Raw genomic sequence first — 26,439 nt, 5'->3', positions numbered from 1 at the left:
CTAGTACTGTACTTGGTCTGCAGCTTGAGGCTAACATTGCAGATTTTCTGTTGTAGTGTTTAGAAATGTTCAAGGATTAATGCATGCCAGAATCAATTAAACCATCCTGGAATGGAGAAAGTCTGTCTGTGTCAAATCCCAAACATCATGAAGTCATTAAAATCGAAAACCTCAGATGCTGAAAACAGAAAATACTGGAAACACTCAGCAGGTCAGGCAGCAGCTGTGGAAAAAGAAACATAGATGATGTTTCAGATCAAAGACTTCATCAGAATTGGATATACATTCATATATACCACCTTTTCATTCTTCAAAAGGGTTTTTTGCACCCAATCAGGTATATTGATTGTTGTAGGAAATACAACAGCCAACTTGTTTATGGCAAGTTCTCGTAAATTGGTACTGATGAAAAGTCTTCAACCTGGAATGTTAACTCTGCTTTGTTTTGCACAGGTGCCATTATCCTGGAATTCTATTATTTTATCATGGAATCATTTGATGTGCATATCTGCAAATGTAGTCATGAGCAAAATATTTAGAAAGTTCGGAAATGTGGATGATACTGATTGAGCTTTCACTTTGTCTTTCTCGGACACTTCTGAAATTCAGAGTGTCAATTACAGTTGGTTGCAAACCTGCATGTTTTGTTTTGTAATATGAAGGATAATAAAATGGAAGGTGAAAGTTATCTTGGATATAATGAGTGTCATATTCAGTTTGTTTGCATTCATTGTAGCAGAAATGTGTTCATTTCAATTAACTAAATACATTTCATAGTGCCTCTTGGATGTATTTATCTCAAAGGTCTTTGCTGACTCTTGGATCATTTTTTGTGCCAAATAATTTCAAACTTAATGAATTCAACTGGTACATAAATCTAATTCTTATCAGTACAACTTTAGTTTTCTTTTTTTGGAGAGATGTGAACATTACTGGCATAGCTGGCATTTATTGCTCATCATAAATTGAGCAGATGCCAGTGTCTTCTTGATATACTGCTGCCTTCATTCAATTATTCCTATAATCCCCTAGGGTGTGGAGTTCCAGGTTTTAGCCACAGCGTCATAAAATGTATTAATGTCCTTTAGGTCAAGCAATCGTCTGACAGTTGTATTCTCAGAAAATGAGCCTTGCAGTGATGAAGGCTCTTCAAATGCAACCCCTGAGTATATCTGTCCCAGTAAGGTGGACCCACCTGAGATGAACATAGAACATTACAGCACAGTACAGGCCCTTCGGCCCACAATGTTGTGTTGACCTTTAACCTACTCTAAGATCAATCTAACCATTCCCTCCTACATACCCCTCCATTTTCTATCATCCATGTGCCTATCTCAGAGTCTCTTAAGTGTCCCTAATGTATCTACCTCTCCCAGCAAACCTGGGAAAAAGACTCTGACTGTCCACTTGATCTATGTCTCTTATCATCTTGTACAACTCTATCAGGTCACCTCTCATCCTCCTTCGCTCCAAAGAGAAAAGCCCTAGTTCGCTCAACCTGTCCTCATAAGACACGGTCTCCAATCCAAGCAGCACCCTGGTAAATCTCCTCTGCACCCTTTCTAAAGCTTCCACATCTTTCCTATAGTGAGGTGACCAGAGCTGAACATAGTATTCTAAGTGTGGTCTAACCAGGGTTTTGTAACACTAAGAATTGAACTGTACACGAATGTAAAGGTTTGAACAGTTTTATTATTGTATATAGTTTCTTTTATTATGAATAAAGTGTATTTTGATTAAAAAAAATAAAAAAATTACCATTCAGAAGTGCTTAAGGCGTTTGCTGTACTCCATGCAGAGTGTATGGAGCTGGGAATGTCTCTTCTTCCTCATGTCTGGATGGAAGGAAAATGTAGCCCATCCAACCAAGGGTACTGCCGTCAGACAAAGAATCCGAAAGCCCCACCGCAGCGGCACAATGGAGATAGGACGGTCTGTTAGACCACTGCCCCTTCCGTTGTCTAAAGTCCCCGTGTCCTGCTAAATCTTAGGGTAACAATGACACATTTGAACCACTAACGGTTTAAAGATGCTCTAAATCCACAAAAAAACTTTTTTTTTGGTTCGGATAATGTTATTCCTGATCATAATATTGTAGAGAAGTCATTAAGAAGAAAAACATTTCTTTAATTTGTAATAATATGTTTAATCTGATACTAATTGCAGTTTAGACTTGCTCTTTATAAGATAATGATTATTTAGTGAAATGTTTAAATTGATAGACTGAACTCCAATTAGAAAAAATTTCATTCTTTTAACAGCTTTCAACATCGGACGGTTGTTTTCCGTAAAATAATGAGTAGAACACTGCTCACCTTTAGACCAATTGTTTGCATTTTTCATACGCCCTGGAGTTAAGTGTTTCTGCACTTGACAACATCAATAAACAGCTGCAATTTTAGTTACTCGATACATTTATTGCAGCAATGAGGAAACGTTTAGGGCAAGGAGCAATAAAGACAATGTGTAAATTATCTTTGCAAAGGAGAAGAAGCGAAGCAGGTCGCACGAAATTATTACAGCTGCGTGAAGTTCACTTTGAAAACCAACATGGTTTCGGGAAAGAAAGTCAAGTTTCTGGCGTATGAAACCACGCAAATTTTGGCCCTATGTGTTCCGACGATCGTTGTCGCAGAACGATTTGCAACTATTATGAAGACAAAAGGTTCATCTCCGGACTTCAAGACATTTCAGGTTATATTGGCCTGTTCGGTCGCGTACGTGGCGTGCGTGTTGTGTGTCATCTGGGTTCCAGCAAAGGTTCTAATGTTCAAGAAGCGCATTTTGTCTGAAGTGATGGGATGGTAGGTATTTGTTCATTATTATAAAGATATGGCATGCAGTTTTAGAATACTTAATTGGAGTTATAGTAACGTATAACCTGGGCCAAACACATCACCAAGAACAAGTGCCATTATTCGCCTTCGACGATAGGTCTCTAATCTCTCGCATTTTTGGGCAGTCTACTGGTGATTTGGCGAAAGATGACCGACCTGAATCACAAACAATTTCTCCCTACAAATACGGTCTGACCAGAAGTTGCTGCATTTTATTTCAGATTTCCGATATCTATAGTATTTTATTTTTTTATATATTGGGATAACATTCTTAGTTTTTCATATCTGCACGTGATTTTAACAGTGGACTGATGGGATGAAATCTTTTGCTGTAAAGTTTACAAGTGAATCGATCTGAGCTGGTCTCTGCTCAGTTCCCAGACAGAATGTGAAGGTAACAATAATCTGACACTAAATTAGAGGCTCAGGCAGTGTTTGAAAAGAAATACAAATTGAGACCTAGAGGTGTATAGTTCTCTGGATATTAAGGGAATCAAGGGATATGGGATAGTGCAGGAAAATGGCACTGAACTGGAAGGCAAGCCATGATCTTGATGAACAGCAGAGTAGCTCAGTGGCCAGATGGGCTAATCCTCCTTATGTTCTTATGTACATATTATGCAATTAAAAATGTTCCTCAGAAGAAGGGGCTATTATTGCAGATACTAGAAATCAAACAGAAGATGTTAGAAATACCCAGCAAGTCCACTAACATCTATGAAGAGAAAAAAACAGTACAATATTCACATGAATAAAAGATTATGGGCCTATTTATTTCTCCACAGATAATATCTGAACTATGCTAAGTATTTCCAACATTGTCTGTTATTATTTAATATTGATCTTTGAGTGAGATATTCTCTTTTAATGTATGCTTATTTTGTGTAATAATTGCTTGCTGTAGACAGTGTTCAAGAAAGACAAATATTTCATTTAATTTTGATCATGTTATTTAGAACAATAACCAGGAATCTCACTTAAAATTCTAACTGTGTGACTTATTCATATCTAATCAATCATTGTATTTACTATGAGCAATGTGATTACTTTGTTGCCTGCATTATGGTAATGAATACAATTTCAAACTGACGGCTGTGAGGTAATTTGAAATATTATTACAATATGGTAAAATATTGAGTAAATACAAGATTGTTTTTTCTAATTTAATGGAATAAAAATAAAGACAATAAGGTTACAGTTTTCCAACATTAGTCAACTGTCATAATTGAGCAGTTTAACAGTGTTGATGCAAAAATATATTAATAGGTCCATGGGGATCTGCAAGAGAAATTTAATGATTTGGATCGAAACCTCTTATCAGAAGTGAAAAAAGGCAGATAGCTCATATATGACTCAGGCTCAAGGAGATAAATTACCTCTTTATTGTAGTCTGTGAGTAAGTAATGGTATTGCTAATGAGAAAATCCCTGAGCTGGTGATAAAAGACAAAGAAAGTGAAGGAAAGAGTCAGAAGCAGGTTGGACATTGGCAGGAAAAGTAATAACATTTCCATGTTCCATTTGAGTGCAGGTAGCTTTTGATGTGCCAGAGAAAGAGTTGAAGAAGGAAGAATTGAGGAGATGCAGCACCTGCCCTTTCATCTCATCCTTTCATACTATCCAGAGATCCAAACAGTCTATCCAGATGCAGCAGCAAGTCACTGCACTTCCTTAGATATAATGTATTGCATTTGATGCTCACAATGCCTCTCCTCTACATTAGGGAAACAAAAGCTCAGATTGGGTGATCACTTTGAAGAGCACCTCCTTTTGGCCCACAGGGGTTCTACTGAATTTCCAGTTGCCTGTCATTTATTCTTCCTCCCAGTCCCATAATTGTTTCTCTGTCTTTGGCCTTCTACATTGTCCCAACGAAGTCCAATGTAAGCTCAAGTAATTAGGAAAACTAATGGAATTTTGACTTTTATTGCAAGGAAGGTGTGTATGGAAAAAAGAAGTTTTGATGCAACTTTACAAGCTGCTGTTGAGACTGCACCTGGAATACTGTTTAGGTCTCTGTTTGAGAAAGATTATGCTTGTATTAGAGGCAATGCAGAGAAAGTTCACAAAGCTGATTCCTGGAATGCAAGGTTGATATATGAAGAGTGTTTGAGCAGGTTGTGTTATTGTCTTTGGAACCTGGAAACATGAGAGGTGATTTTGTTGAAACACGTACAATTCTGGAGGGAGGGGAGATCAGGAGGATGGCTGTGAGAGGCATTTCCCCCAGTGGGAGTATCTGGAACTTGGGACATAGTTTCAGAATAAGGGTCACCCATTTCAGATGGAGATAAGGAAAAATTTCACTCAAAGTGTTGTGAATCTCTGCATATCTCAACCCAAGAGAGCTGTGGAGCCAGAGTCATTTAATATAGTCAAAGTGGAGTTTGACAGACATTTGAAATACATGGGAGTCAATGAGTATGGGGAAAGAGCAGGAAAGTGGTGTTGAGGCTACAAGTAGATCACCCACGAATGGCAGAGCAAGCTTGAGAGTCTAATTCTGTTCATTGTGTTCCTATGGAACAAAACCCCACCTATCAAGGCACATTGCAGCCCTCAGAACTCAATGTTCAATTTAGCAGTTTCAGATAACCAGCCTTTCCTGCATTTTTTGTCAGAACTGACCAGTTCTGATGAAAGCTCATCAATCTGTAACATTAACTCTGTTTTCTCTCTCCACAGACGCTGTCTGATCTACTGAGCATTTCCAATATTCTCTTTCATTTCATATTTCCAGCAAGTAATGTGTTCTGCATTTCTCAGCTCCAAAAGGTTCTTTTGTTTTTCTCTCTCTCTCTCTCACTGGGACTACCATGATCTCCACCCTATCAAAGACATCCCTTTGTTCTCTGTTCCTCGTTTCAACTTAAAGCACACCCTCTTTCTCCAGTTCTGACAAAGAGTCTTAACTGTTTCTCTGTCCATGACTTGCTGAGTATTTCCATAACATAATACTGTAGCGACTCACCGTCCGGGCAAGCGAACCGGCTCGGCAGTCAGGTCGCGCGTCGTTGGAACGGCGAGGCCCAAGATGGTGGTGGGCCTTCGTCTTCCCCAAGCAACGGGGAGAACCCGCGTGCGGGAAAGACTTGATGACATAGCATATATACGTCATTGCCGTTTGGAGTGGGCGGGAACAGTCTCTCTTAAAAGGCACGCGCAAGGCGGGGAAAAAAAACAGTTCTTGTTCTGAAACCCTTCGACTAGCGTCTTGTTTTTCATATCGCGGTAGCAGCCGCTACATTGGTGACCCCGACGGTCCAAACGGATCTTGGACCCGCACAATGGACGCCAACGCAGTGGCACTCAAGCTGCCCACCTTCTGGACACTTTGTCCCAGCGTCCGGTTCGACCAGGCCAAAGCGCAATTCTACCTTCGCCAGATCACCTCCGACTCCACAAAGTACTACCATGTGGTCAGCTCTCTGGACCAGGAGACAGCCGCCCAGGTCAGAGACTTCATCCAGTCTCCTCCGGAGGAAGATAAGTACCCGGCTTTCAAAGACCTTCTGATTCGGACCTTCGGCCTCTCCCGTTGTGAGCGCGCCGCCCGCCTGCTTCATCTTGACGGCCTGGGGGACAGATCCCCATCCACCCTAATGAATGAGATGCTGGCATTGGCCGAGGGACACGAGCCCTGCCTGATGTTCGAACAGGCCTTCCTCCAACAACTACCCGATGACATTCACCTGCTGTTAGCCGACGCCGACTTCAGCAACCCACATGAGGTAGCTGCCTGGGCAGATGTCCTGTGGAAGGGCAAACGCGAGAGCGGTTCGTCCGTCGGCCAAATCGCCAGGCCGCGAGCCCAACGCCCGCCTCGACCAGTCCCAGCAACCGAGCGACCACACCCCAGAAACACAGACGACTACACTGGCAACCAGCTGTGTTTCTACCATTAGAGGTGGGGTGCGGAGGCCCGTCGATGCCGCCCACCCTGCAAGTTTCAGGGAAATGCCAGGGCCAGCCGCCGCTAACAGCTATCGCGGCTGGCCGCCAACAAAGCCTCCTATTCGTTCAGGACAAGCAGTCTGGGCGTTGTTTCCTTGTCGATACTGGAGCAGAGGTCAGTATTTTACCCCCGACCGGCCGCGACACTCGTAACAGGCAACAAGGTCCTGTACTCAATGCCGCAAACGGCACAACGATACGGACTTTCGGTACCCGTACACTTCAATTACAATTCGGCGGCCGCCGTTTTACCTGGACCTTTACCCTTGCCACCATCGCCCGACCACTCCTAGGAGCCGATTTCCTTCGGGCCCACAACCTGTTAGTCGACCTGCAAGGGAAGCGGTTAGTCCACTACGCAACCTTCCAGACCTACCCCCGGGAGAAACCAGCCTACCAGCCCCGCGCCTGGACTCCGTTTCCCTGTCTGGCAACGAGTTCACCACCTCAGTTTACAAATTCTAGGCCCAAACACGGGGTGCGACATCACATCATTACCACAGGGCCACCCCTTCATACCCGAGCACGACAACTACCTCCAGACAAGCTCCGCCTGGCAAAGGAAGAGTTCCGCCGCATGGAGGAGCTGGGGATCGTTTGCAGGTCAGACAGCCCCTGGGCCTCCCCACTGCACATGGTCCCCAAAGCCACTGGCGGGTGGAGGCCCTGCGGCGACTACTGCAGGCTGAATGACGACACCACCCCGGACCGCTACCCCATCCCTCACATCCAGGACTTCGTAGCGAACCTACATGGGGCCCGTATCTTCTCCAAAGTGGACCTTGTTCGGGGATACCACCAAATTCCGGTCCATCCGGATGACGTCCCCAAAACTGCGATTATCACCCCATTCGGCCTTTTCGAATTCTTTCGAATGCCATTCGGCCTTAAGAACGCCGCACAGACCTTCCAGCGGCTGATGGACACAGTAGGCCGAGACCTGGACTTCGTGTTCATTTACTTACATGACATACTAATCGCCAGCCGTGACCGCCAAGAACACCTTTCCCACCTCCGCCAGCTGTATTCCCATCTCCGTGATTTCGGCCTCACGATCAACCCGGCCAAGTGCCAAATTGGACGACTCTATCGATTTCCTCGGCCACAAAATCACCAGTGACAGGGCAACACCTACCCGCCAAGGTAGATGCTATCCGCCATTTTGCCCGCCCCAACACGGTCAAAGGCCTACAGAAATTCCTTGGGTTGGTCAACTTTTACCATTGGTTCATCCCTGCAGCAGCCCGTATCATGCACCCTTTGTTCTCGCTGACGGCTGGTAAGGGCAAGGACATCGCCTGGAACGACGAGGCTGCGGCTGCCTTCGTTAAGGCCAAGGACGCCCTGGCAGACGCCACGATGCTTGTACACCCTAGGACAGACATCCCAACCGCCCTCACGGTGGACGCATCCAACACCGCGGTTGGTGGAGTACTGGAACAACCAAAGGCCGTTGGCAACCCTTGGCATTTTTCAGCAAGCACCTTAGACCACCCGAACTGAAATACAACGCTTTTGATCAGGAACTTCTAGCGCTGTATCTGGCGGTCCGGCATTTCCAGTACTTTCTAGAAGGTAGGCCTTTCACTGCTTTCACTGACCATAAGCCTTTGTCCTTCACCTTCTCCAAAGTCTCTGATCCCTGGTCAGCTCGTCAACAGAGACATTTGTCCTACATTTCCGAATTCATAACGGATATCCAACATGTCTCCGGAAAGGACAATGTCGTTGCTGATGCACTTTCCAGACCGACCAACCACAACCTGTCCCTGGGTGTCGACTACACGGCCCTGGCTGATGCACAGCAAGCCAGCGACGAGCTGCCCAGCTACAGAACCGCAGTCTTGGGCCTGCAGCTCCAAGATTTCTTGGTTGATCCATGTCGGCAGACCCTCCTTTGCGACATCTCAACAGGTCAACCCCGCCCTATAGTTCCTGCAGCCTGGCGGAGACGTGTTTTCGACTCGGTACATGGGTTGGCGCACCCGTCCATCAGATCAACTGTCTGACTGGTCGCCAGCCAGTTTGTCTGGCATGGCCTGCGCAGACAGGTCAGTGAGTGGGCCAGGACTTGTCTGCATTGCCAGACATCGAAAATCCAATGACACACCAAAGTCCCGCCACAGCAGTTCGAGCCTACCTGTAGAAGGTTCGACCACATCCACGTCGACCTTGTGGCCCTCTGCCAGTTTCAAGAGGAGCCCAGTACCTCCTTACCATCGTGGACCGGTTCACGAGGTGGCCAGAGGTAACTCCTCTATCTGACATCACGACTGATTCCTGCACCTGGGCGCTGCTCACAACTTGGATCTCACGTTTTGGTGTTCCGGCCCACATCACTTCAGACAGAGGCACCCAATTCACCTCCAGCCTCTGGTCTGCATTAGCGAACATGCTGGGAACGCAGCTGCACACCACCACGGCCTACCACCCTCAATCAAATGGGTTAGTGGAACATTTCCACCGCCATCTGAAATCAGCCTTGATGGCCCGCATGAAGGGTCCTAACTGGGTTGACGAACTGCCTTGGGTCCTGCTTGGCATATGCACTGCCCTGAAGGAAGACCTCCACGCCTCGTCAGCTGAACTTGTGTACGGGGCGCCCCTGGTTGTCCCAGGGGATTTCATACCTACCCTTCGGGACCAAGGGGAACAACCCACGGCAGTCCTGCAAAGACTGCGTGAGAGGTTCGGCAACTTGGCCCTGATTCCCACCTCGCTTCACGGTCAAGCCCCATCCTGTAAGCCCAAAGAACTACAAGACTGTAAGTTTGTTTTCGTTTGCAGGGGCACACCTCGGGCGCCGTTGCAACGACCATACGAGGGGCTGTTCCGGGTCATCAGGAATAATAGATCCACCTTTATTTTGGATATTGGGGGCAAGGAACAGGTCTTTGACGGACCGCCTCAAACCGGCCCATTTAGATCTGCAACAACCGGTCGAGGTTTCAGCACCACGACGCAGAGGCCGACCTCCTAAGCAACGGCTAACACAGCCCACGGACCTGGGGGACTGTATTGCTGGTTCTGGGAGTGGGGGGGGGGGGTGGGTGGCGGGGTGTTGTGTAGCGACTCACCGTCTGGGCGAGTGAACCAGCTCGGCAGTCAGGTCGCATGTTGTAGGAGCGGCGAGGCCCAAGATGGCGTTGGGCCTTCGTCTTCCCCGAGCGACGGGGAGAACCCGCGCGCAGGAAAGACTTGATGACGTAGCATATACATCATTGCCATTTGGAGTGGGCGGGAACAGTCTCTTAAAAGGCCCGTGCAAGGCGGGAAAAAAAAACAGTTCTTGTTCTGAAACCCTTTGACTAGAGTCTTGTTTTTCACATTGCGGTAGCAGCCGCTACAATACATTATTTAGTATTCTTTCTATACAAATGGACATTCCATCTTTAAGATAATAGATTTGAAACATAATTAAACAAATTGTATCATCATGTGATTTTATATTTGGATTAATTCTTCTGTAAATTTTAAAATAAAAATGAGTCTGATATTTCTATATAGTTTAAAAATAACATGCAGCTATTGAGTAAAGTTCTTATTGTACTTGCAATATACTGGGAATATTAATTTAAGAACCTTTTTATTTGCATTTCAGGCATCCAGCCTTAGTCATGCATCTGATTTTCACAACACTGCCTTGCTTTGGGTTTATAATTGCAGGATTTCAGGTAATGAACTCTTAATTGCTTATTATTTGTATTGTGTTTCTTTCTTGAATGCGGGTAATTTTACAAGATAATGTTTTGCTGTCATTGATTATACAATAGCAAGTTCATTGAGTAAATTACTGTTGTTAAATTACCATAAGAAGAGATATTATAGTTAGTGTTATGTTTACAGGCTGATAATGAATTGACTTGCTACAGATTGAATTGCTGTAGTACTGATAATTTCTCAGTTGAAGTAGCTTAAAATGCATGAATATCCTTTAGATCATAAGTTTATTACATCAGGTGATGGTTGCCATGACTCGTAGCTACCTGTTGATTCATCAGTGACTTCAGTTTAGTGTGGCAACATTATCTAAGAGGTACATGAGTGATTCTTTAATGCATAGTGTTAAGTGGATGCAGCTTTTTAAAAAAAAAATCTGGCTGTATTCTGTATATTTAAAAAAATTTGTTATTTAATTATGATATAGACTATTGGCAGGACATCCACACACAGAGAGATTTGTAATTTAGAAGCTAGTGAATAAATTCCAGGAATATAAAAAAATTAATTACTTTCAGATTTAGTGAGATTGTAGGAATGTGATTTATGTACTTGAGACTGACTTAATAACATTGGCATATTGTTTTTACTATTCATTTATGGCATCTTTATAACATTGCAGGCATTTTTAGAATATTTGCTACACAGGGAGATCTGGATAATGTAATTTATTGTTCCACAATACACGATTGAGAATATGATGCAATATTCATGAAATGTGGAAACCATTTCATGCATCTGAATTTAGTCAGTGCTGAAAAAGAGAGAGCTGTTCTGTTGGGATGGACTACATCTGAACTATGTTGAGACCAGAGCTTTAGCAGATCAAATAACTAGGGAGGTGGCTAGGGGTTTTAAAATACATTTTAAGTTTTAAAGATTATCAAAAATTACAGTGTGGGCGGGGGGGTCTTGATTAGCTGAGTAAATGGGCCAAGGAATGACAAATGGAATTTAATTTGGATAAGTATGAGGTGTTGCATTTTGGAAAGTCAAATCCAGGTAGGACTTCCAAAGTGAACGGCAGGGCCTTGGGGAGTGTTGCAGAACAGAGGGACCTTGGAGTACAAGTCCATAGTTTCCTGAAAATGAGTCACAGGTTGACCAGGTGGTAAAGAAGACTTTTGGCATACTGGTCTTTATAAGTCAGGGCATTGAATATAAAAGTTGGAATCTCATGATGTGGTTGTACAAAACGCTGGTGAGGCTGCACTTGAAGTATTATGTTCAGGTTTTGTCGCCCTGCTATAGGAAAGATGTAAACTGGAAAGAGTGCAGTGTAGCAACTCACCGTCCGAGCAAGTGAACCGGCTTGGCGGTCGGGTCGCGCGTCGTTGGAGCGGCGAGGCCCAAGATGGCGTTGGGCCTTCGTCTTCCCCGAGCGACGGGGAGAACCCGCGTGCGGAAAAAGTTTGATGACGTAGCGCATACGTCATTTCCGTTTTCAGTGGGCGGGAACCGTTCCTCTTAAAAGGCCCACGCAAGGCAGGAAAATAAATCAGTTTTTGTTCTGCAGCCCACTGACTAGTGTCTTGCTTTCACATCGCGGTAGCAGCCGCTACATTGGTGACCCCGACGGTCCATACAGATTTTGGACCTGCACAATGGACGACAATGCAGCAGCCAATGCAGTGGCACTCAAGCTGCCCACCTTTTGGATGCTTCGGCCCAGCGTCTAGTTTGACCAGGCTGAAGCACAATTCCAACTTCGGCAGATCACCTCCGACTCCACAAAGTACTACCACGTGGTCAGCTCTCTGGACCAGGAGACAGCCGCCCAGGTCGGAGACTTCATCCAGTCTCCTCCGGAGGAGGATAAGTACCCGGCTTTCAAAGACCTTCTTATTTGGACCTTCAGCCTCTCCTGTCGTGAGTGCGCCGCCCGCCTGCTTCATCTTGACGGTCTGGGGGACAGATCCCCATCGGCCCTAATGAACGAGATGCTGGCCTTGGCTGAGGGACACAAGCCTTGCCTAATGCTTGAACAGGCCTTCCTCGAACAACTACCCGATGACATTCACTTGCTGCTGGCCGACGCCGATTTCAGCAACCCACGTGAGGTAGCTGCCCGGGCAGATGTCCTGTGGAAGGCCAAACGCGAGAGCGGGTTGTCCGTCATCCAGATCACCAGGCCGTGAGCCCAACGCCTACCTAAACCAGTCCCAGCAATCGAACGACCACACCCCAGAAACACAGACGACTACACTGGCGACCAGCTGTGTTTCTATCATCAGAGGTGGGGCGCGGAGGCCCATTGATGCCGCCCACCCTGCAAGTTTCAGGGAAACGCCAGGGCCAGCTGCCGCTGATGGCTACGACGGCTGGCTGCCAACACAGCCTCCTATTCGTTCAGGACAAGCAGTCCGGGTGTCGTTTCCTCGTCAATACTGGAGCAGAGGTCAGTATTTTGCCACCGACTGGCCGTGACACTCGTAACAGGCAACGAGGTCCTGTACTCGATACCGCAAACGGCACAACGATAAGGACTTTCGGTACTTGTACAGTTCAATTACAATTCGGCAACAGCCATTTTACCTGGAACTTTACCCTTGCTGCCGTCGCCCGGCCACTCCTGGGAGCCGATTTCCTTCAGGCCCACAGCCTGTTAGTCGACCTGCGAGGGAAGCAGCTAGTGCACTCCAGAACTTTCCAAACCTACCCCCTGGGAGAAGCCAGACTACCAGCCCCGTGCCTGGACTCCATTTCCCTGTCTGGCAACGAGTTCACCAAGCTCCTAGCCAAGTTCCCATCGGTTTTGGCACCTCAGTTTACAAATTCGTTGCCCAAACACTGGGTGCAGCACCACATCATTACCACAGGGCCACCCCTTCATGCCCGAGCACGACGACTACCTCCAGACAAGCTCCGCCTGGCAAAGGAGTTCTGCCGCATGGAGGAGCTGGGGATCGTTCGCAGGTCAGACAGCTCCTGGGCTTCACCACTGCACATGGTCCCCAAAGCCACCGGCAGGTGGAGGTCCTGCGGCGACTACTGCAGGCTGAATGACGCCACCACCCTGGACCACTACCCCATCCCTCACATCCAGGACTTTGCGGCAAACCTACACAGGGCCCACATCTTCTACAAGGTGGACCTCGTCTGGGGATACCACCAAATCCCGGTCCACCCTGACGACATCCCCAAAACTGCACTTATCACTCCATTCGGCTTCTTCGAATGCCGTTCGGCCTTAAGAACACCGCGCAGACTTTCCAACGGCTGATGGACGTGGTAGGCCGAGACCTGGACTTCGTGTTCATTTACTTAGATGACATACTAATCGGCAGTCGTGACCGCCGAGAACACCTTTCCCACCTCCGCCAACTGTACTCCCGTCTCCGTGATTTTGGCCTCACTATCAACCCAGCCAAGTGCCAATTCAGACTTGATTCTATCGATTTCCTCAGCTATAGAATCACCAGCGAAGGAGCAACACCCCTACCCGCCAAGGTAGACGCTATCTGCCATTTTGCCCGTCCCAACATGGTCAATGGCCTGCAGGAATTCCTGGGGATAGTCAACTTTTACCATCGGTTCATCCCTGCAGCAGCCTGTATCATTCGCCCTTTGTTCTCGCTGATGTCTGGCAAGGGCAAGGACATCGCCTGGAACGACAAGGCTGCGGCTGCCTTCGTTAAGGCCAAGGATGCCCTTGCAGACGCCGCGATGCTGGTACACTGTAGAACAGATGTCCCAACCGCCCTCATGGTGGATGCATCCAACACCGCGGTTGGTGGGGTACTGGAACAACTAATCGAAGGCCGTTGGTAACCCTTGGCATTTTTCAGCAGGCACCTTAGACCACCCAAACTGAAATACAGCGCTTTTGCTTGGGAACTTCTAGTGCTGTACCTGGTGGTCCGGCATTTCCGGTACTTTTTAGAAGGCAGGCCTTTCACTGCTTTCACTGACCATAAGCCTCTGTCCTTCGCCTTCTCCAAGGTCTCTGACCCCTGGTCAGCTCGTCAGCAGTGACATTTGTCCTACATTTCCGAATTCACAACGGATATCCAACATGTCTCCGGAAAGGACAATGGCGTTACTGATGCGCTTTCCAGACTGACTATCCACAGCCTGTCCCTGGGTGTTGACTACACGACCCTGGCTGACACACAGCAAGCCAACAACGAGCTGCCCAGCTACAGAACCGCAGTCTCGGGCCTGCGGCTCCAAGATTTCTTAGTCGGTCCAGGTCAACAGACCCTCCTTTGCGACATCGTAACAGGTCAACCCTACCCTATAGTTCCTGCAGCCTGGCGGAAACGCGTTTTCGACTCGGTACATGGGTTGGCGCACCCGTCCATCAGATCAACTGTCCGACTGGTCGCCAGCAAGTTTGTCTGGCATGGCCTGCGCAAACAGGTCAGTGAGTGGGCCAGGACTTGTCCGCACTGCCAGACATCAAAAATCCAACGACACACCCAGGTCCCGCCACAGCAGTTCGAGTCTACCCGTAGAAGGTACGACCACATCCACATCGACCTCGTTGGTCCTCTGCCAGTTTCAAGAGGAGCCTGGTACCTCCTTACCATCGTGGACCAGTTCACGAGGTGGCCAGAGGCAACCCCTCTATCCGACATCACGACTGATTCCTGTGCCCTGGTGCTGCTCACAACTTGGATCTCGCGTTTTGGTGTTCCGGCCCACATCACTTCAGACAGGGGCACCCAGTTTACCTCCAGCCTCTGGTCTGCATTAGCAAACATGCTGGGGACGCAGCTGCACACCACCATGGCCTACCACCCTCAATCAAACAGGTTGGTGGAACGTTTCCACCGCCATCTGAAATCAGCCCTGATGGCCCACCTGAAAGGTCCTAACTGGGTCGACAAACTGCCTTGGGTCCTGCTCGGTATACACACTGCCCCCAAGGAAGATCTCCACGCTTCGTCAGCTGAACTTGTGTACGGTACGCCCCTGGTCGTCCCAGGGGATTTCATACCTGCCCTTCGGGGCCAAGAGGAACAACCCACGGCAGTCCTGGAAAGACTGTGCGAGAGGCTCGGCAGCTTGGCACTGATTCCCACTTCTCGGCATGGTCAAGCCCCATCCTGTGAGCCCAAGGAACTATGAGACTCTAAGTTCGTTTTCGTTCGCAGGGGCACACCCCGGGCACCGTTGCAACGAGCATACGAGGGGCCGTTCCGGGTCATCAGGAATAATGGGTCCACCTTTATTTTGGACACTGGGGGCAAGGAAGAGGTCTTCACGATGGACCGCCTCAAACCGGCCCATTTAGATCTACAATACCCGGTCGAGGTCCCAACACTGCGATGCAGAGGCTGCCTCCTAAGCAATGGCTAGCGCAGCCTGTGAACCTTGTGGACCGTATTGCCGGTTTGGGGTGGTGGGGGGCGGAGGTTGGGGGCGGTTGTGTAGCGACTCACCAGCTGAGCAAGCGAACTGGCTCGGCGGTTGGGTCGTGCGTCGTCGGAGCGGCGAGGCCCAAGATGGCGTTGGGCCTTCGTCTTCCCTGAGAGACGGAGAGAACCCATGTGCGGGAAAAGCTTGATAACATAGTGCATACGTCACTTCCGTTTTCGGTGGGCAGGAACTGTTCCTCTTTAAATGCCTGCGCAAGGCGGGAAAATAAATCAGTTTTTGTTCTGCAGCCCACCGACTAGTGTCTTGCTTTCACATCGCGGTAGCAGCCGCTACAGCAGAAAAGATTTACAGACGTTGCCAGGAGTTGAGGGACTAGTTTATAGGGAGAGGTTGGACAGGCTAGGACTTTATTCCTTGGAGCGTAGGAGACTGAGAGGTGATCTCATAGAGGTGTATAAAATCATGAGGGGCATAGTTAAGGTGAATGCACTCAGTCTTTTCCACGGGGCTGGGGAATCAAGAACTAGAGGGCATAGGTTTAAGGTGAGAGGGGAAAGATTTAATAGGAACTTGAGGGGCAACCTTTTTACACAAGGGGTAGTGTGTAGGTGGAATGAGCTGTCAGAGGAAGTGGTTGAAGCAGGTACAATAACAACTTTTAAAAGACAGTTGGACAGGTACATGGATTGGAAAGGTTTTGAAGGTTATGAGCCAAATGCTGGCAAATGGGACTAGCTTGGATGGAGTATCTTGGTCAGCATGGACCAGTTGGGCCGGAGGGCCTATTTCCATGCTGTACAACTCTATGAACATAATGTTGGGCATGGGGGAGGTAATAGGATGGGTACAGAAACCTGGAATTCTGAAGCAAAAATACACAAGGGAGCCATGCAGGAAAGTGAGTGGAATAAGGATAACCAGATCGTGTTAGGAAGGCACAAAGTGTATAGGATTTCATCTGGTCCTGTATACCCAATTTTAAAACTTTCCAATTAATTGAAGTAGTTTATTTGCATCAACCCTGTCAGTTCCGTGTAATACCTGGTTAAATTTGATCATGTATTACCATAATTTTCTCAATCCCAAGGAATATGGACCCTATTGCTTTCACTCCTGAAGCCCAAGAGTGATTGCAGCAAATATACATTGTAGTTCCAATGATAAGGTGCCCAGTTCTGAACAGAGACTGGCACCTCAATGGAGTCTCTTAACAATGTTTTAATCAGGATTTCATAAAACTTTGGTATGTTTTCTAATGTCCTTTAATCCATTTGTAAAAGAACAGCATAAGTGTAGTCTGTATTGATTAATTTGACTCTCTGTGCAGTTTACAGAAGGGAGCTAGAGGTGGAAAGAACTTTGACTCAATTGTTCCCTAATAATAACACAGTGAAACTGTGTGAACAACTAGTAGTTAAATTGGAAGAACTCATCGGGTCAAGCAGCATCTGTGGAGTCAAAAGGTGTTTTGGTGTTTTGACCCGGGAAAAAAAAATATTTCCGGTCAAGACCCAGCATCATTCGAAACATCAGCATACACCTTTTGCTTGCACAAATGCAGCTTGACCTGCTGAGATCTTCCAGTCTTCTGCTTTTTTGTTCCAGATTCCAGTATCTGCATCCTCTTTTGTCTTAAAAGTTGTTTTGACAACACTCAGATTCTACTTTTAACCATTAGGAATTCAGTGACTCATTGATAGTCTTTACGCAATAAAAGGGTTGGAGTAAATGAAGTCATTTAGTTTTATTCACAGAAACATTTGAAAGGTTCAATGTCCATGAATGTTGGTGAATTATTAAAAAATTGTGTGGCTTTCATTTCCAGGTGAAATTTAGCCAATTGCAAGATTGGACCTGGCAGTTTTGGTGCAGTCCTGGCATTAAATAATGTCACTGGCCTTGCGATGATCATGCTGACCAACATTTCCTTCCAATCTAATTCAATTTGCCAGCATTTGGCCCATATCCCTTTAAACCTTCTCTACTTACATACCTGTCTAAATGTCTTTTAACCAACAATTGTATCTGTCTCTACAGTTTCCTTTGGCAGCTTGTTCCATATACCCACCACCCTCTGTATGGAAGAAGTTTCCCCTCGGGGCCCTTTTAAATCTTCCCCCTCTCACCTTAAATCTATGTCCTCTTAGACTCCCCTACCCTGGACCATCTACCTCATGATTTTATATACCTCAACAAGGTCGCCCCTCAGCTTTCTACATACCAGGGGAAAAAAGTCTCAGCCTATCCAGTCTCTCCTTGTAATTTAAGCCCTCTAGTCCTGATAACATCCTCATGAATCTTTACTGCACCATTTCCAGCTCAATGACATCCTCTCTATAGCTGGGCGATCAGAACTGTGCACAACACTCCAAGTGTGGTTTCACCAATGATTTGTAGAGTTGCAACATGATGTTCCTACTCTTGTATTCAATGTACTTATTAGAAATATTGATCTCTCACTCAGCCTTACCAAATAATCCTACCTGGTGGATATCATTTTTCTGTTGCTGAGAGCTTGCTAGGTGCAAATTGACAACAACATTTCTTGCATTACAAATGTGTCTGGGCTTTAAAAGAATTATGTTGTCTGTAATGCACTAAAGTATTTACAAATGCAGGTTATTCTCTGAAATTTCTTTTTTAAAAGCTTGGAGGCATGTCAGCTTTTGTTTCCCTCTGTTTCCTGAGGATTGGGTTGACTGCTTTGGAAACATCACTGCTCAGTCTGTGAACATCAGCTTGACTTTCTATTTGCCACTTTAATTCTCTGTGCTTCTCCCACTTCGTGGAGTGGCTGGCTCCATTGCTGAAAACCTTCACAAGTGTGACCTTGAGCTTCTCGTTATCTGTCACTTTGATTCTGAGGCTGCCTGACCTGTTGTGCATTTCCATTGTTATCTGCATTTGTTTTATATAAGATTTTGTACACTATCCTGGCATGGATAATGGAAGAATCTTGAAGGCAAATCTCGCATCAACACCAGATTACATCATCACTTAAGTAAAAAAAAAGTTTTAAAATCACATGAACTGCTTCTGTACTTTATATTGACATACCGCTTCTTTTCCTAAAGGTACAGAAAGGGTCAAGTCAAATCAAAGACTTCTCAGATCTACCCGTGTCCTTGGTCATAACGTGCCTGATTTTTGTGAGCGTCATTGAAGACCTTCGTAAATGGCAGTTAACTGGAAAAATTGTTGGTGAGCGTTCACAAGATCATATGTGTGTGTTTGTTCTTGATCAAAACAGAAGCCCATATTTCTCAAGTGTTGATCTTGTTTGGTGAAATTGACACTGACCATAATGTGAAACTTTAGAATTTGTTATATGTGTAAATTTGGGTAAAAGACATTGAAAATGGTCTCTACAGTCCATTTACAAACAGAGCCTCCAAATGTGTTTTAGAACATAGAACACAGAACAGTACAGCACAGGAACACGCACTTTGGCCCATGATGTTGTGCCGAACTAATTAAACACCTGACTAAACTAATCCCTTCTACTTACATAATGTCCATATCCCTCCATTCATGTGCCTATCTAAGAGCATGTTAAATGCCTCTATCATATTTGCATTCCACGCATCCACCACTCTGTGTAAAATTTTGTCCCGCACATCTCCTTTGAACTTATCCCCTCTCACCTTAAATGCATGCCCTCTAGCATTAGACATTTTGACCCTGGGAAAAAAGATACCAGCTATACTCTACCTATGCCCCTCATAATCTTATAAACTTCTATCAGGTCTCCCCTCTGCCTCCGCCGCTCCAGAGAAAACAACCCAAGTTTGTCCAACCTCTCCTCATAGCACATGCCCTCTGATCCAGGTAGCATCCTGGTAAACCTCTTCAGCACCGTCTCCAAAGTCTCCACATCTTTCCTATAATGGGACAACCAGAACTGAATGCAATACTCCAGATGCGTCCTAACCAGTGTTTTATAAAGCTGCAACTTAACTTCCTGACTCTTGAATTCTGTGCCTCAACTAGTAAAGGCAAACATGCCATACGTCTTCTTTATCATGCTATCAACCTGTGTAGCCACTTTCAGGGAGCTATGGACTTAGACCCCAAGATCCCTCTGTATATCAACACTGTTAAGGGTCTTGCCATTAACAGTGTACCATCCCTTTTACATTTGATCTCCCAAACTGCAACAGCTCACACTTGGCTGATTAAACTCCATCTGCCATTTCTCCACCCACGTCTGCAGCTGATCTATATCCCACTATTTTCTTTGGCAATCATCTACACGATCCACACCACCACCAATTTTTGTATCATGTGCGAACTTACTAACTCACATCCATGTTTTTGTCCAAGTCATTTATATATATCACAAACAGCAGAGGTCCTAGTACAGCTCCCTGTGGAACACCACTAGTCACAGACCTCCAGCTAGAATAAGTCCCCTCAATTTCTACCCTCTGTCCTCTATGGGCAAGCCATTTCTAAATCCAAATGGCCAAGTCACGCTGGATCCCATGCATCTTAAACTTCTAGATGAGCCTTCCATAAAGAGCCTTGTCAAGTGCCTTACTAAAATCCATGTAAACAACATCCACAGCTCTACCTTCATCCATCACCTTTGTCACCTCCTCGAAAAACTCAGTCAAGTTAGTCAGAGGTGACTTGCCCTGCGCAAAGCCATGCCGACTGTCCCTAATTAGGCCATGGTTTTCCAAAAAGGATCCTCTCCAATAGCTTCCCACCACTGACCTGAGCTTCACTGGTCCATAGTTTCTAGGATTATCCCTATTTCCTTTCTTGAACAATGGGAAAACATTAGCTACTTGCCAGTCCTCCAGGACTTCATCTGTGGCTAGGTTGGACATGAAGATCTTGGTCAAGGCCCCAGCAATCTCTTCTGTTGCCTCTCTCAATAACCTGGGGTATATCCCATCAAGCCCTGGGGACTTACCTACCTTAATGTTCTTCAAGAGACCCAACACACCTCTTTCTTTATCTCAAAATGCCCTAGCATATTATCATGCTCCACACTGATCTTACCATCCTCCTTTGAAATTTCATGAAAAGCATTATAAATAATCTACATGAATGGAGGAAGATTTTTGGGTATTCAAGACCATGTTGGATATTATATTAAGAATCTTGACAATGAAAAGATATTCCGAAATCTTCTTCAATTTCTGTTGAATTTCCTCCTTTAAATTAAAGCGATGCGGTACATTCGTGGTGTGGTGAATTGCTCATCGTCTATGAAGACCACATTGTTTCACTCTGTTCTCTCTCAAAGGAAACGAGTGCATTTAGGATTTCATGAAGTCTGCTGGACAGCGTCTCATTTCTCATTAAGGCCACTTCAACTAACTTTGATGTACTTTAGGATTCTACTCAGCACCTTATAATTTCCATCTGCTATATAAAAAGTCTTCTTTTGCTGACTTTTAATGAGGAAAAAATGAAAAATAATTCATTGAATTGCAGTTTTAATTACAAATGATTAATGCATCAAATAAAGTGAGTAGATATAATCATTCAGAATTTTCTCTCTTTCAAAGGAAATTCTAGTGATACCACTGGTGGACCTGTCCTCACCAACATAGAATACATCCCAACTGTGTCTGAGCAACAAAGTAAGGCAGACAAGGAAAATCCAACAACCGCAAGTGTGACAGAAAATCAATGTGCTCCACCTGTGGCACAAAGAAGATTAAATCAAGTTCAAAATGTATTGCAATCAAATTCAAGCTCAGTAGTTAGTGAGTGTAACACACCAGATCAAAATATTCCAGCCGCCCTAAATGTTCTGACAGTGAAGGACCACAGAGCTGAATTGTTTGTAACTGGTATTTCTAGTTGGTTGGACACCATTGAGATGGTGAGAGTTGGAGGCCTTCATAGTGTGGCTACAACAGGGTGGGTTTACCCCATTTATATTTTTAGCTACTTGTCACTTTTAAGAATTGCTCTGGTTTCATCAAATCCATTTTTGCCTTTTCTGACAGTGATTTTGCAGGATTTCCCTTTCTTTATTATTCGTGTTAGCTTAATTGGAGTCCAGGGATTTGTAACTCCTGTTCTCTACCCCTTAAAGAACATCATTGTAACAATAACATTTATTTATTTCAATTATGTGACAAAATGTAAAACTCTCAGTCGCCTAGAACAATTTTAAAAGTTGCATCCAAACTAATTAATTCAATGATCACCCAATATTTATTGTACTGTCATATTGACAATATCTTAAAAAAGCAAATTATCTTATTTGGTAGTAGTGCCAATGTATTTCTCCAATTCTTTTGTGTCAGTCAGCCACATGGCACCAAGTAAAACATAAAATTGTATTGAGATCTGGCGGTATCCTTCATATCCAAAGATGTTAAATATTAAACCAATATAAATGGAAATAATGAATTGACAATGCATGCATGAGGCATCAAACTCTTGAAATCATTGACTTTAAAAAAAATTAGAATTGTATAGGGATTGAAAGGGATCTGACGCTGTTAATCTGGTTTGCTTTAAGTAACTTCTAATTCACACCTTTTTTAATTTTTTTTATAAATCACTCCATATAAAGTCACTGAGAAAAATCACTTCAAGTATACCAGGGTGATGTTCTGAGAATGAAGCGATAGGTCGATAGATAGCTTTGGGACCTTGAGCTGAAAGGAACAGTTCACGGTAATGGTAAAATCTCCTGATTGATTTGATGAGAGATTGGTAGAAGACGCAGATCCAAGCATGATTAGAATTTCCAGTGTTCTTTTGCTGAAGATGTGGTCATCTCTTTTTATTTATTCATTTTTTAGGATTTGACCAGTATTTACTGCTTATCACTAACTTAGCTGAAAAGGTAGGGTTCAGTTGCCACCTCAAGCAGCTGCAGTTGGTCTGGTGGAGCTACTCCCAGAGTACTATCAGGGAGGCTGTTGCAGGATTTAAACACTGGGACAATTATTTATTTCCAGTCAGAATGATGTATGATTTGGAGAGTACTTGTAGGCGATGGCGTTCCCATGCATCTACTGTTCTTGTCAATTTTGGTGGTAAAGGGGCTGCGTTTGGGAACTGCTGTCAGAGTAGCTGAGGGGAGTAATTGCCATGCATTTTGTAGATGGTATAGAGTAGTCACTGTATGTGTGAAATAAAAGGTTAAGGTGGTTGATGGTATACCAATCAAATAAACTCTTCTGTTCCGGATAGTGCTGAGCTTCCTTAGTATTATTGGAGATGCACTCATCCAGAAAGAATATTCCATCGTGCTCCTGAATTGTGCCTTTCAGATGGTGGAAAGCTTGAGGGGTCTCAGGTTCTGAGATACATGCTGCTAGATACCTCACTGCTGACCTGCTCTTGAAGGCATGGAGTTGTAGACTGGCTGGTAATTAGCCAGATTGGGTTTGTTCTGATTTTTGTGAACAGACCATGTCTGGGCATTTTTCTACATGTTTGGAGTGATGTCAGAGTTGTAACTCTACTGGAATACCTTTTGACTCCAGGCGCAGCTGGTTCTGGAATACTGCAGTTGGAATTTGGTTCCATTGACCTTGCCATATCCAGAGATCTTGGCTGTTTGTTGATAACATGTGCAGTGAACTGAATTGGCTGAAGCTGTTTTTGTGATGCTGGGCTCTCAGGAAGAAGCTGGGATGGGCCATTCACATGGCACTTTGAGATGAACATTGTTGCTTCTGCTTCAGCTTTGTCTTTGATACTTCCGTCCCTTCGTTGGAAATGTTGATGGGATCTCCTCAGCAATTTAAGTGTCCACCACCATTCACAATTTGATGCTGTACTTCTGTTGAATTTTGATCTGATCTATTGGTTCAGAGGTAACTTAGCTCCTTCATGCTGCTTTTACAGTTTAGCTCGCATGTTGTCCTGTGTTGCAGGCTGGCACCTCTGTTTGGAGAGCCTGATGCTGCTCCACATTGTTCCTTTCTTCACCCCTCTCTGAACTAAGGTTGATTTCCCGGCTTGACAGTAATGGTAGAACATAGAATAGCACAGCACAGGAACAGGACCTTGGGCCCATGATGCCTCCCCTCCATGGACTCTGTCTGCACTTCTTGCTGCCTCGGTAAATCAGCCAACATAATCAAAGACCCCACCCACCCCAGACATTCTCTCTTCTTCCCCCTCCCATCGGGCAGAAGATGCAAAAGTCCGAAAGCACGTACCATCAGGCTCAAGGACAGCTTCTATCCTGCTGTTATAAGACTATTGAACAGTCCCCTAGTACGATAAGGTGGACTCTTGACATCATAGTCTGCTTCATCGTGGCCTCGCACCTTATTGTCTGCCTGCACTGCACTTTCTCTGTAACTGTAATGCCTTATTCTGCATTCTGTTATTGCTTTTCCCTTGTACTACCTCAATACCAAATGAAACTAATCCTATCTGCCTGCACATGATCCATATGCCTCCATCCCCTTCATGTTTATGTGCCTGTCTAAATGCCTCTTAAATGCCACTATCTTATCTGCTTCCACTTCCAACCACCACTCCCTCCCTCCACCGCCCCCCTCCGGCAGTGTGTTCCAGGCACCTACTACTTTCTGTGCTTTAAAAAAAACCTTTTCTTGCACATCTCCCTTTAACATTTCCACCTCTCACCTATGCCCTCTAGTACTGCCTGGGACAGAGACTGTCCATCTACTGTATCTACGCCCTTCATAATTTTATAAACTTTTGTCTGGTCTCCCCTCAGCCTCCCACGCTCCAGAGAAAACAATCCAAGTTTGTCCAACCTCTGCTTATAGTTAATACACTCTAATCCAGGCAGCATCCTGTTGAACCTCCTCTGCACCCACTCCAAAGCCTTCACATCCTTCCTATAAGGGGGCAACCAGAACTGAGTACTCCAAATGCAGCCTAACCAAATTTTTGTACAGCTTCAGTATGACTTCCTGACTCTTATACTCAACACCCCAACTGATGAAGGCAAGCATGCCGTACGTCTTCTTTACCAGCCTATTTATTTGTGTTGCCAGTTTAAGGGAAGATTTCAGGATTTGCCAGGACATGGGGTTGTATATTGTGGTGGCAAAATTACTGCTGCTGATGATTCATAGCACTCTGTGGATGCTCAATTTTGAGTTCTCAGATATGTTGTGAATAAGAGTATACTCAAGGAAATGAAAATAAAAACAAAAACCTGCAGATGCTGGAAATCTGAAATAAAAACAGAAAATATTGAAAACACTCTGCAGGCCAGGCAGCATCAATGGAAAGAGAAGCAGTTAAGATTTTAGGTCCATGATCCCTCATCAGAACTGGGAAGGAGAGAAACAAGTTGATTTACAGTAGCAGAGAAGTTGGGGAGGGATGGCTAGAACAAAGGGACTATCTCTGATAAGGTGAGACCAAATGAATTAATGTAGCAGTAGGAGCAGGAGTAAGGATCAGATTATGTTTCTCTGTTTTTGTGATGTGTTGCTAATAGCAAGGATGTGCAACATACTGAAAGAAAAAGAAAAAAAACTGAGCTAAAATAATGAAAGTTTGTTGATAATAATATGTTTGGTCCAGTTCCTTACTCGTATGTTCTTTCTTCAGGTATGAACCTTCATAGTGAGTGTTGATAGACCATTTGACTATGAACAGGCCAATCATGTCTCCCATATGTGCTGTGCAGCAGATGGTATTAGAGAACACTTTTCTTTTTCCACTTTAGTGCAGGAATGCTCCTAAGTTTTAATTGTCCTCCTCCTTCCATGGTTCAGTTTGAGACTTTCCTTAATGGCCTGGTTTGAAAATCTGGTGCTTTTACCAAGTGATCAGATTGAGAACCTTTTGATATCTTGTTATTTAGTACATTATTATAATTTGCCTGTCTTAGAAACTACTTTTTGGTAGCTATGGAAATTCTGAGGTAGAGTATAGAAGGTAAATATTTTAAGCACAACAATGCTTTGAAATTAAATGAATTGAGAATTTGCTTTTCTAATAATAAAGTAATACAATCAGTATTTTACTAGTTTTTGAAGGATGTGTACTTGATATATTGATTTGTTCTTATTGTATTCTACCTCTATTAAAAACTTGACTTTTCTAACATATGTCATGTTTTATGTTACCCTAAATAAATAGTGTGCAATATATATTCCTCAAAAATAAAAAAAATTCTTCTGCCTTTCATTTCAGAGTTTTGAATTGCATACATTTGTTAATTATTTTCTGTTAATGCCTTTCTAAACAAAACCCACTTTGATGTTCTGCAGTCTCTCCTCGCTTAAGAAAAGGATTGACAAGGAAAGGAAAGACCACCAGCTATTGTCACCAAGTGACCACCAATGACAAAGAAGGCACAGGGGAACTGGTCTGCATTGTGCAATAGATCCAGAAAATGTAGAGAGCAGCACGAAATGCTGTCCATGGCCATTCTTAAATATTGCTTCCAACTCTGTCGACCAGGAAGGATTATGGAGAATACATCTCAAACCTGACTCTGATTTGCTTTATATCTCCTCTCTTCACCCCACAACCAGTACAGAACCTCCAGACAGCTTACCTATGCAAACTCCACACAGGTAGAATTATCTGTGCACTTTGGAAAATCCTCCCCATTTCATCTACTTTACTATTTTGCTTCATTCTTCGAAACATCTATTGCAAATGCAGCTCTTTGGCCGTGA

General features: G+C 44.7%; 1 protein-coding gene across 1 annotated transcript; it reads left to right on the top strand.

Moving 5' to 3' along the window:
- Positions 1–2,550: 2,550 nt before the first annotated feature.
- Positions 2,551–21,974, top strand: LOC127570527 (transmembrane protein 236-like). The gene is made up of 4 exons (XM_052016180.1): positions 2,551–2,804; positions 10,392–10,464; positions 18,910–19,036; positions 21,358–21,974. The coding sequence occupies exons 1-4, from the start codon at positions 2,551–2,553 to the stop codon at positions 21,972–21,974; spliced, it is 1,071 nt and encodes a 356-aa protein (XP_051872140.1).
- The last annotated feature ends 4,465 nt before the right edge of the window (positions 21,975–26,439 follow it).

This window comes from Pristis pectinata, chromosome 5 (genome assembly GCF_009764475.1).
Source record: "Pristis pectinata isolate sPriPec2 chromosome 5, sPriPec2.1.pri, whole genome shotgun sequence".
NCBI classification, from domain to species: domain Eukaryota; kingdom Metazoa; phylum Chordata; class Chondrichthyes; order Rhinopristiformes; family Pristidae; genus Pristis; species Pristis pectinata.
The sequence above is the reverse complement of the archived record's forward strand: the minus strand, read 5'-3'. Positions and strand labels throughout refer to the sequence as shown.